We start from the raw sequence: 12782 nt of genomic DNA, 5'->3' as shown, positions 1-12782 counted from the left end.
TGGACTAAATAAAATAAACGCTGTTTTCTGAGTCTGGAGTGGCACTTTAACACTCCGAGGGCCAACTTGAACACTAATAGCGAATCCAGCTAGTCGTTTTCGTGCAGCATAGTGTAGTGTGCCAGTGTGGGTTCAGCCTAGAAACGAAGGAAGAGCGAGCGGAAGGACCAATGAAACGCGACGGCCGTGTCACACGCACACTCGAGCCAGTGCAACTTTTTCTGCACTACAGCGACCAGCTCAATTCGCTATAAGTCGCCCCGCCTTCAGCGCTCTCGGGTGGGGCTGTAGATGTATCAGGTATGAAGGAAAATGAAAGCATATATTGCATTGGCAATTTGTAATCCTGTGAATGTCCCGATAAAAACCAGTTTTGCACTTAATAGGACACAGGTATTAGGGCATGCGAATCAATGAAGGTCGCTGGTGCTGCGTCTAAAAATACTGAATTTCACAAATTTAGATCATGTGTTGCCTTAATATCTGCAGAAGAGTAAAACCATGTCCGGTTCACTTCCTCTCATATTTAGCCGGGTCAAAGAATTGACACTACGTCATACGAGCTCAGGGTCACACACCCTCTGAGGTGTCGATCAGCCTCCGAAGATGGCCGTACTTGTCGTCAGCCAGCTGCAGATAACAGAGTACATCGCAGCCCTTCGGCTGAGACTCAGACTCGAGACCGCAAGGGCATCCACGAACTTATCTATCGCAGCCCGTCCCTTATGTCTGTTGTGTCCATACATGAAAAGACATTTCATGGGTATCCACAAGGCCAAAGACCTGTCGACGGTCGTTTTCCGTTTTCCGAAAAGTCCTATCCATGGCAAGGTACGGCCGACGAACGCGCGATGGCACCATCTCTACAGGTGCCACTTGAGCAGCGAACACCTAGTACAACTATGTTGGCGCCACCAACATTTCCTGTTGCACGCACTACGAGCGGGACAGCTTTGGTTCCAGCACAGCCTGGACAACCATTTCGAGCAATGACATACCAGACTCCTCAGCGAAAAATATCACCGACTGGATCGGCATATCCACCAGCAGGTCCGGTATACCGATTTCCCGCTGAGGCAACTGGGTACGAACGCCTTCGGCGGACTGCAAGCGGGACGTTACTAGGGAGAGTCAGTCCTTCTGGTCAGTATCCTGGGCAACAGCTCGTACGAACACCAAGTGGAACAGTGTTAGGACGAATGAGTGCTGCAGCAGAGTTCCCTGGTCAACAACTAGTACGAACTCCGAGTGGGACACTAATAGGTCCAGTGACGCCAGGAAGTCAGCTCCCTGGACAACGTCTAATGCAAACGCCTAGCGGAAGATTCTTAGCGCCTGTGCGTCCACCCGGACAGTTTCTTGGGTATCAAATGGCACGAAGAGCCTCAATGCCAACGATTACGGGGCAGTACCTCCCTGGTCAACCGACAAGCTACCAACAGCTCCGACGAACTGCAAGTGGAGTTCTCTTGGCGCCGGTGAGTCCATCGCGACAATATCCGGGACAACATTTGCTGCGAACACCTAGTGGAACAATGTTGGGAAGAATGAGTCCAGTAGGGCAATTTCCTGGGCAAAGACTCGTGAGAACACCAAGTGGGACATTGGTCGGTCCAGTGAGTCCAAGGCAGCAATTTCCAGGTCAACGACTTTTGCGAACGCCAAGCGGAACCATTTTAGCACCTGTGGGCCCTCCAAGACAGCAGTTGATACGGACACCAAGCGGAACGCGGTTGGTACCAATGAGCCCAGGACCATATGGAGCCATGAGCCCAGGACCTGGTCAGCCAATGGGTTACCGACCGATCAGGCGAGCCGCAAGCGCCACCTTCTTGCCCCCAGTAAGGCCGTCTCAAACATACTTTCAGCAACCTTTCGTACGTAGCCCAAGGGGGACTGGATTAGGAGGAAGAAGTCCATTTGTACGATCTCCGGGCCAGATGCTAGTACGAACACCAAGCGGAACATTAGTTGGACCCGTGAGTCCAATGAGGCAATTCCCTGGTCAACGCCTCTTGCTAACGCAAAGTGGAACTGTGGTCGCACCTGTAAGCCCGCCGATGCAGCGGTTAGTGCGGACTCCAAGTGGAACAGTGTTAGCACCAATGAGTCCAGGAGGACACTTCCGTGGTCCACCTATGGGCTATCAACAATTGAGGCGAACTGGCAGCGGAACCTTATTGGCCCCTGTCAGTCCATCACGACCATACTTTGGGCAACGTTTTGTGCGGACTCCTAGCGGAACAGTATTAGGAAGAATGAGTCCCGTTGCCCAATTTCCAGGACAGAGAATCATGCGAACGCCAAGTGGAACATTGGTTGGACCTGTAAGCCCAAGGCAGCAATTTCCGGGACAGCGTCTTCTACGAACGCCTGGCGGAACTATGTTAGCCCCGGTGAGGCAGCAGTTAATAAGAACTCCAAGTGGAACACTATTAGCACCAGTGAGCCCAGGGCAATATATCTCAGGTCAGCCGATGGCATATGAGCAGCTCAGGCGAACAGCAAGCGGATCCTTGTTGGCACCTGTGAGCCCATCTCGTCAGTATGTTGGGCAGCAGCTCGTACAGTCTCCTAGTGGGACGATGCTAGGGAGAATGAGTCCAGTTGTACGAACTCCAGGTCAAATGCTACTACGGACCCCAAGTGGGACGTTGGTAGGTCCCGTTGGCTCAAGAGAACAATTTCCAGGTCAACGTCTCCTGCGAACACCAGGAGGGACTATGTTAGCACCCGTGAATCAAGAACAGCAGTTTGTAAGAACCTCGAGCGGTACGCTGTTAGCACCAATGAGTCCAACCGGGCAACATCCAGCACCACCGTTAGTAAAGACATCTAGTGGAACTTTGTTGGCACCAGTGAGTCCGTTAGGACGATTCCCGGGTCAGACCCTGCAACGAACTACAAGTGGAACGCTGTTGGTGCCAGCTGTCCCGGCTCCAGGACTGCGGAGTCCAAGTGAAACAGTGTTAGCACCATCTAGACCGACAAAACAATATGTTGATCTGCAGATAGGTTATCGATCGCCAGAAATGACGTACAGTGGAACTTCGTCTGGACAAATGACACCTAGAACGCGCTACTTGTCACAGTCTCGGTATGGACTGATTCCGAGTAGACCACAGTTGCTCTCACCGAGACCTTCGAGACTTTCTCTGGCAAGACCAATGTATGGTCACATGTCGCCATCACAAATGTCACTGGGAGCTCAGTCCCCCAGAAGGCCCTGGCTGAGGTCGTGGATGCCGAGGCTCTTCGGTCCAAGGTCACCGATGCAACGGCCGCGAGGGGGACAGGTGCCACCCTCGCCCCAACGGTCATGGCTTCTAGGTGAGTACGGTAATTTCAAATTGCGATAGCGTACCAATTAACGCACAGGGGAAACAAACTTTCAACTGTAAATATTTTCAACGTCCTTTCATTAACATCGTGTCTCCACAACAGGGGTTCGCGTTTGGAACACAGCAATACGAAGCAGTTTGTCTCCATGCGATGCGTGATATAGTACGTAGTGGGGTAAAGCGCGGACACCATAACAAGCGACACGCGACGCGCTGCAGAATTTGTCGCTGTCGCGTCTGGTCATGGCGCGACTTCCTGGTCCATTTGAGCAGCGACAGATCGTCGCCGAGAAATGATGTTTTTGAAGAAGCGATGCTTATTTTATTCGAGCTAAGTTGTAAATTGCCATAAATATACCAAAAATAGTATTTCATTCGTCAAAACGAGCAGAACTTGTAATGTAATATTCGCCGTAACGCAATAGCGCTGCGGTTGAAGTTCCCAACGCCCCGCCCACTTCTTCGTCTGCTACTCTTGTTGGTTGCCCTCTCCACCCTTTTCCTTGCCCACGCGTTCAGTTCTTGTTTCAAGCCACCAAATCTAGCTGGTTTCGTCAAACAACAGGCAACGCAGGCCAAGATACTCTGAGTGTCGTGACAGACTTGTAGCCGCGTTAGGCCGGGTTGACAATCGACTCTTCGGAGTGCAGAAGGTGCTGGGCCCATGGTCACCGAGCACTCAACTGCCAGCTTTGCGAGCCGTTACACAGTTTTTAAGGGACACCAAGCTGTTAGACGGGCTATGACCCTGTCTGTGGCGTTCGTCGCCGCTTCGCGACATCTCCAGTGGGTGTGGGTGGATGTGTCTGGCATTCCTTTCCTTAGGTGATCTGGGGTAGCCGGCCCTCGTGATGAGGGCTACAATCCTCATTTTTTTCTTTCAATCATCATCATCATCATCAACAGGCAACGAACTCAGCGACATGCTACAAATATCTACTGGGAGTAGATGCAGAAATATTGAGCCGCGACAAAGCTTTTTTGACGCTCGTGTGGCGGCAGTGATGTCGATTTTGTCGCTTCTCACGTGTATCTGCCGCGTGTCGCTTGTTATGGGATTCGGGCTTGAGGCAGAACCATAATCGACATTGCTTGTTGTTTGATACCGCCCCCTGCAGTTGTCATTCACGGCGCTGTCTGTTTCTTCGCCATAACACTAGCAGATGCGGTCTTAGTTAGGTTACTTATATGTCTGTAAAGTCATCCGTCGTTTTTTTTTTTTTTTTGTTTGCATTTCATCATTTGGGCTTCAGTGTAAATCAAGACGGCAAGGTGCACAGGATTGCGCTACCTTCGGTCACAGCAGGAACAGGCGCATGTCCATGTGGTTCATTTGCTGCTCCTCGGCACTTGGGACAACGTAAACCGGGGAATTATCTGTCAATCGCAGACAGTTCCCCTTGACACCGTTCTGCCGTTGTATAGTATTTTTAACTTGCGCAGATTTGCCTCGGTCTGTGCGTAGCATGCATAATTAAAATGAAGCAAAGGAAAGGCACCTAAGGAAATTTAAGATGACCACAAATCGGACCTTTACACTTGCTGCGCGCTGGCGGCTATTCATTCATTAACAAATTTTGATTCCATTCGAACTGATCCAACTGCACCGAAAGAAACGTATGTCATCAGTAATACCCCTGTCACACGGCACTTTCAATGCGGATTGAATCCTATCCGCATCGAGTTTCTGAAGAGCGCTCGGTGCGCGATGCTGCTGCACGGTCCTACTCAATGCGTATTGAAAGATTGTGGCGCTAACAGCCCCGAGGCAGTACCCTGGGATTGACAAATATGTTCCTAAAAAGTCGACAATAACCGCATCCGCTTCCGCATTGTGGTGTCTACTAGGCCTTTACGGGGGGAGGGGGGGGGGCGGTGTCAAGAGTGGTCGAAATTAAACAAATTAGCAAACGCAGTCGCACGTCATACCTAGACTAAAACCGTAACCGTGAAATTCCATGGGCTTGGATAGGAATATTTGCAAATTAATGTAATGTTCTTGTTGACTACAACAAATTCACGATGAGTTCGAGGATGCCAACGATGGTCTTGAAGCCGTCTTGAGAATCTCGATCCCGTTTAACAAACTGGATAGGGTTGAGCAGGATCGGAGTTCGATCCGACTCGAACGTGTCCGTGTAGCAGCGCCCGATCCGCATTGAGCTCGATGAGCATTGGCTCAATGCGGATCGAAAGTGTCCGTGTGACAGGGGTATTACTCTCTCGGCGCTCCAATAAGTTCTGGGCTTCTACAATATGATTTTTCTTGTGCATTCAACAAGGCTTGACACACAGACACAGTCTTTCTTTATGATTCCATATGCGCCTCCATCAGCGCACTGCGTGACGCCAGTGGAGAACCCTTTAGTAGGAAGGTCACAGTTCCCGCCGTTCACCTTATATCTAGGGTTCCTTGTACTGGTGCGGCTGGTCCCATCGCATTTAATCTTTTTATGAATGTGAGAAGTTAGTGCATTAACTGTGCCCCTTTCCTGTGTTGGAACGATCACGATCTAGTGCGCATGAGCAGCTGAACTGCCTCTACTTTGAACTTACTGCTGGTATGAAGAGCATACGTGTGTCGCCTGCTACCGCCGTCGTCTCCAATTCGTGCTTAACGAGTTCGAGGTCTCCCGTATTTTACAAATAAGATGTTTAGAGGGTTAGCTCTACAATGCAACTGGTCTGTCTGTAGTACCCTAGCTCAGTCAGGCGTACAGGTTAGCGGTACTGAACCGGCAATTGGAGATAATAGCGGCTATAAATTGTTACTCTTTTCGCACTCAAAAACAGAACGTATGTGCATGAGCACAAAGGCGATGAATATGTTTTAATGGGAAACAACGGAGAGAAAGGGACCTAATAGAACCGTGGATGAATGTTTATGTACTGACAAAAGTACACGTTGCACATGGACTTCTCATCGGTGATTGTCCACAGACGGGTTGTACTACTAGAGCCCTGCACGGGCACGGGCCCCCGACCCGGCCCGCGGGCCGAGCCGGGCTTGTTATTGGCTGTGTTCTCTGGGCCGGGCCGAGCCGAGCTGGGCCGACAAAATATGCTAGCACAAATATGCATGCTAGCAGGCCGGGCCCGGGCCGTTAAAATACGCCACCACCGCGGGCCGGGCCGACAAATATGTTTCCGAGAGTTAGGCCCGGCCGGGCCACGCAGTTAATTCCACACAATGGAAATGCATAGTTCATATCATCATGCGCTTGCGTCATTCCTCTGCATATTTTGCAAAGACAATCAAGGGATACTGCATTATCATACTGCATAGGGCATATGATTCGACCCTCTAGAACATTCTGAAAGCCACTTTACATTGCTCCTCACTCCTCACGTATTTCACAATCATTTGGCAAAGCTTGGTGAGAGGGGTAGGGACTGGGAGAAGGAGTTTGTCGACAGCATCTTCTACCTCCGCAAAATCTTGACAGTGTAACGATAACGCCCATGCCCGCGTACGTTCTGGATTTAATTTGGTCTGGTGCGGTTATGGTGTTAAACCGCCATCAGTTGTATGTTTGTCTTCTCACCTTATAAATTTACTGATAAATTTGTTTGATAATCGCCAGAAACATGTACGTCGCGGCTGAAAATACTATGCCATGATCTACTCGCCGGGTCGGGCCGCATAAAAATATGAAGGTCCGGTCCCGGGTCGGGCCGGGCCATTTTTCGATGCGCCCGGGCCGGGTCGGGCCCGGAAAAGTCGGCCCGTGCAGGGTTCTATGTACTACAGTTTGGGCAGCGTTGTATGTTCGGCACAGCACACTGGATTTTCATATCGCCCAGTGATGACAGTGATGTTTTTGGCGCCGTCGGTCGCACGGCACAACATTATGAGTGCACCCGGTGGTAAGCTTAGCTGGCAATAACGGGATATGTCGAAAAATCCCAAACTTCAAGTGAATATTGGGTAAAGTAATTTCAGCTGGTTTCCTCGAATAACGCAAATGCATGTCTACTCTACATGCATGTCCTGTTAGCATCGTGTGGGGGTGTGTGGTTGAACAGCAACAACAAATTTCAGGAACATAACTTATCCCCTTTTCCATATAGCACCGCATGCACAAGGTTTTGGTGCAGTTATTTTATTTTTATTTTTCACGAGTCAGACCTTGGCGGCTTAACAATGGCGGTGCCAGGTATAGGATGACGTCATCTGTGTAGTGGAGCAGCAATGATCGGGTTTATTGTGGTGCTAAACGAGCACACTCTTGAAAATGATGTCCTAAGGTGACCAACATAATAGACTTGTTAGCATAGTTCACGCGTTTTTCCGATTATAATGCTCAGTAGCATTGCTGACACGGTCACGTGAGGTAGGGAGAACGTGTGTTTCAAGTGGAAGCGGAAGTTCATTTCCGCATCGTAGCAAAATTTAAGCTACAAAATTTGTATGCGTGCGTAGAAAAGGGGCTTGTACTGACTGCCTATCTCATTGACACACAAGCATTCCCTCCATTCCCGTTTACCCTCCTGTAGCGGGTCAATAAATTGCAATACGGTCCTAAGTTTTTTTTTTTTTTTCAGACATACCTGTATGTAGATGTTATTGCAACAAAAAGAATAGGATAGGAGAGGATAGGTCGACTTATCCCCTTATTTGATACAGAGGTTCAATTAGTAAAGACAACGTGTTCATGTACTCGTATGATACTGCTGTGCACTGTTTAAAATGTCCCAGGATTCTTTGAAAGCAAAGGTACTTCCTCTGCCCTGGTCTTGCTTTCTGTTAACTGTTGTAGAAGGAGTCTTCCTCCCGTTGAATCTGGTTCTTTCTTTTTTAGCAGCATGTCTGAAACGATGCAGTTGCAAAGAATCACTGACTTGTGCTCTACCGCAGCTCGAGCCAGGGGTGGATCGCCAGTCAGCTGGTCGCCCCCCAGGTCCCCCGTGAGAACGCCCTCTCAGGTCTCCTTAATCAGCTCAACCCGATTGGAAAATCTACGACAGTACCGTAGGAAGCGTCACGTCCTCTTGGAGTGGATAGTATTGTGGGTCTTCATCGTCACTCTTGCCGTCGTCTTGCTTGCTATTGTGGTGGTACAGGCCTTCCATCAACCACGTCTCGATGAGATAGAAGTGCAAGGCATCTCCGTCATGAACAGGCTCCTAAAAGTCACCTTTATACCGAATGATTCTGTTGATCAACACATTGTCCTCTGGCCTCGCGAGAAGTACATCAGGGCGTACCTCAAGTGAGCATGCAATAGTATAAGTAGTACTGTGTGAACCTATTTCATGTAAGAGGAGCGATATTTTTCTGGCTTTCACTTGCCTACCACTCAGTCATACCAGCGAGTGCTTGGTATGTAGTGTTATCACGGTATATTCTGTAGTGTTCCATTAACCCAGTAGGAGTACATGATTTTATCGAACACATTGACTGGAAAGTTTTTTTATTAATTATTTAGATTCCTATTTAAAGAAGCTTTTCCCACAAAAATCGCCATTGCGATGCTGTGTTGACGTGACTCAAAAAGGAAACCGTTAGGATCACTTGGACTTAAATTACAAAGAAGCACGACGAAGGGAACGGTACGTCCATACGCGAGAGCTCTTCGAAAGGCTTTAACTTGGATGCTTCAGGCAACATAAGAGCTGCGTAATACATGAGTGGCTTTTTTTAGCAATTGACATTCAAAGATCCTTCAGTCAAGCGGACGTTACGGACTGCCTCATCCAGCAACGCTGTCGCGACTCGATGCGCCGTTTACTGGGAACACACGCAACAACGCTCGAACCACTTTTGCTTTCACGCCACTGTTCATTTCATTCATTTCATTTTCATTTATTCATAACCCAAAGGCCCTAAAAGGGCATTACATGGGTTAGTAGGTGAGGCAGCAATACAACGATAATAAAACATTGAAAGAAGAATGCATGTTATAACAAATACATGGTGACATAAATACGGCATAATCACTTTAGTAGTCGTGGATTAACTAACAATTCAACAATTAACAAGGATGGTCGAGAAGGTGGAAGAGCAAAACCTTGTTTCGAATGATTATGAGATGGCCTGATCTAGAGCGTCGTGGAAGCGAGTGGGTGAAACGAGGGACACTATGTCGTGTGAGAGGTTATTCCAAGCAACTGAGGTGCGCGGGAAGAATGAGCCGGTGAACCTTGATGTTTTACAGGCGAAACGTGTCACTTTGTATTGATGATCAATGCGAGAAGAGATGAAATGAGCTGGGACAATGTATGGTCGTACAGCGAGAGGAGAATGGAACATCTTGTGGAAAAGGCAGAGGCTGGCTATGGCCCTTCGTCGACGAAGTAGTGGAAGGTCAAGGGATTGTTTTGGTCCAGAGATGCTAGTGCCACGGTGATGGTTATTTGTAATGAATCGTGCAGCCCTGTTTTGAATCTTCTCAATCTCGTCAGATAAAAACAGGGGTTGAGGATCCCAAACGACGGAAGCATATTCCAGCTGGGGGCGGACAAGGGTTAGATAGGAAAGGCGCTTGATGTCCACTGAAGCTAAATGGAGGTTACGTCGCGGGTACCCTAAAGTACGAGTAGCCTTGGCAGTAATGTTAGCGATATGCAGATTCCACGACAGATTAGATTGTAAAGTGACGCCTAAGTATTTATAAGATGTATTAGAGGGGATAATAGCAGTGTCGAATCGGTACGTATGAGGAAATTTCGGTTTGTTCCTGCAAAATGGGACGTGACAGCATTTATCTACGTTTAGTGGCATGAGCCATTTCTTACACCACTGGTGTATTATTAAAAGATCTTGTTGGAGGTTAGTGAGGTCATTAGTAGTGGTTATGCGTCTATAAACTACACAATCGTCAGCAAACAACCTTCTATTTGAAGTGATGTGAGACGAGAGGTCTTTAATGTAGGTCATAAAGAGTAGTGGACCAAGAACAGTGCCTTGCGGAATGCCTGACGCAACGTTGACGAATCCGGAAGTGTGGTTATTAGCTGCGACTGACTGTGAGCGCGTAGTGAGAAATTTGGAGATCCAGGTTAGGATGGACGGGTCAATGGACATGTATTGGAGTTTTAGTAGCAGCCGATTGTGAGGAACACGGTCGAAGGCGCGAGAAAAATCTAAAAAGATAGCGTCAGTCTGATAGCCTTTGTCAAGGTTATCATGTATGTCATGTACAAACTGCGTAAGTTGTGATTCGCATGAATGACCCTTACGGAAACCATGTTGGTGCTGATAAATTATGTTTAGGCTGTCTAAGTGATTGATGATGTGAGAGTAGATTATGTGTTCTAAGATCTTGCATGGTACACTTGTAAGTGAAATAGGTCGACAGTTATCTGGGGAGCACTTATTGCCGTTCTTGTGAACGGGGATGACTTTGCCTAATCGCCAGTCTAATGGTACCTGACCTGCGCTGACGGATTGTGAAAAGATCACTGATAGATGGCGGAAGTTTCTTCAGTGCCTTTCAGTAGTTTAGCACCAATACTGTCAAAGCCTGCTGAGGACGTGAGCTTTAAAGAGTCAATTATTTTGATAATACCGGGTACCGTAATGACTAAAGGTTCCATGGGAGTGTATGGAGATGGTGGAGGTAAGGGAAAGGCCAAGGGGTCTTCGATCGTGAAGACGCTGGCGAAGGTACGATTAAAACGTTGCAACATTCAGATGGTTCAACCACCAGGCCGTTCTCGTTAGTAAGTTTGATGTCCGAACTGTAGCGCGGGTTGATTGTATTCCAAAACTTGCGGGGGTTAGTACGGAGGATAGAAAGAAGGTCAATCTGAAAGTATTTGTGCTTCGCTAACCTCAGCGATCGCTTGTACTGTGATAAGCATGAACGATATCTGCTCCAGGCGCTATCGGTGCCTGAGCGCTTAGCATGTCTAAATAATCGTTCCTTCTTGTTGGGCAATGATTTTAGCGTATGGGTGAACCATGGTGCAGAGGAACAAGAAGGAATAGATATCTTGGGTATGTGGGCGTCGGCAAGATTAAGTAGCGTTGTTTTAAAGAGCGTCCAGTTTTCTTCGACAGAGTGTAGAGCGCTGTTGGTTATGAAAGAAGAAATTGAGTTGTTTAGCTCCTGATTGATGGCTTCAAAATTTGCTTTATCATACAAGCTTATTACCTTTCTTGCAATACGCTGGCGAGAAGCGTTTATGCGGTAGAAGAAATGCAGGACTTTGTGATCACTAAGCTCGCCCACTGTTGAGATAGATTCAATGGTGTCAGGCGCAGATGATAATACGAGGTCGAGGGTATTTGATGTAGAGGCAGTGACTCTTGTAGGAAACGTTACGACCTGGGTGGAGTTGAAGTCACGACACATATCGATGAAATCTTTGTCAATGGTAGCGGAACTAGGTATAGCACCTTTATTGGACCATGTGATGCTAGGTAGATTAAAATCACCCATGAGAGTAATGCAGTGGTTAGGGAAGTGGGTTGAGATGAACGATATATCATTGCGTAGATGAGTAACAAAATCAGACCGATTACTGGGAGACCGATAACAAATCCCAAACACAGAACTGGTGCGTACACACTGAACACTTAGCCATAGTATCTCTAAGCAGGATGTTGTGTTTATAATCGATGATGCGATACAGGTTTTGACGGCAATGAGAACCCCTCCGCCTCGCCTACCCTCTCTGTCACGGCGGAAATATTTGAATTCATTGCTGTGGGGCAATATTTCCGTGTCAGAAACGTCCGTAGACAACCATGTTTCTGTGAGAGCGATTACGTCGGCGTCAGACGAGGCGATCAAGCTGAACAGTTCGTCCGGTTTAGGTATGACACTTCTAATGTTCGTGAATAAGACAGAGAGGGGACGTGAAGAGGAGTTTTCACGTGGCATAAGACACCTGGGATGCTATGATACCTGTTCCAGAACTTTCGAAGATACATGGTCAAAAATGTACACTTTCCCTCCAACCAACTTGTCAAAACGTAACTTAAAGGGGACAGCTTCAGCTTTGGCAAACGTGAGATGTCTTCGAGCTGTCCGAACCGCAAGGGAATAGTCGCCGGTGATTGAGTAACTAGTGGATTTGAGCTTATGGCCGTTGCTTAACACATCTTCCTTGGTTTTGTAGGAAGCAAATTTGACAATGATAGGTCGGCACTTGTCTGGCCGGTAACGCCCGACGCGATGAGCACGTTCTATGTCACGCGGAATATACAATGCTGTCAAGTGTCTCTTTACAAAAGTCAAGCGCCAAGGGCTCAGAACTGTTGTTCGGGATTATTGTGATACGAAAAGCAAGTCGTCGAGCGCATACAGTTTGGCGTATAGACGTAATCAAGACATCTTTGCGAAGATGGAATTGGATATTTGCTCTACAGCAGCGGCATAAAAGTAGCTTTCGCTTTCTAAGGGCACGTAGACCACGCCGAATTCAGGACGCGAAGTGAATAGAGAGAAACAAAGCAGAGGGCGCAGATGTTCCTGCAGGTTGCAACTGTTT

At 47.9% G+C, this 12782-nt stretch overlaps 1 protein-coding gene across 1 annotated transcript in view; it reads left to right on the top strand.

Moving 5' to 3' along the window:
- LOC135378309 (uncharacterized) overlaps positions 1-12782 on the top strand; it is a 62761-nt gene that overhangs the window by 1130 nt on the left and 48849 nt on the right. Inside the window, exons 2-3 of the mRNA XM_064611305.1 lie at positions 531-3330; positions 8200-8554. Of these exons, the coding sequence (XP_064467375.1) occupies positions 531-3330; positions 8200-8554 (3155 nt within the window). The remainder of the gene's footprint in view (positions 1-530; positions 3331-8199; positions 8555-12782) is intronic.

The sequence above is a fragment of the Ornithodoros turicata genome, chromosome 1, assembly GCF_037126465.1.
Source record: "Ornithodoros turicata isolate Travis chromosome 1, ASM3712646v1, whole genome shotgun sequence".
In the NCBI taxonomy this organism is placed as follows: domain Eukaryota; kingdom Metazoa; phylum Arthropoda; class Arachnida; order Ixodida; family Argasidae; genus Ornithodoros; species Ornithodoros turicata.
Note: the sequence above shows the minus strand (reverse complement) of the source record. Positions and strands in the feature narration are given on the sequence as shown.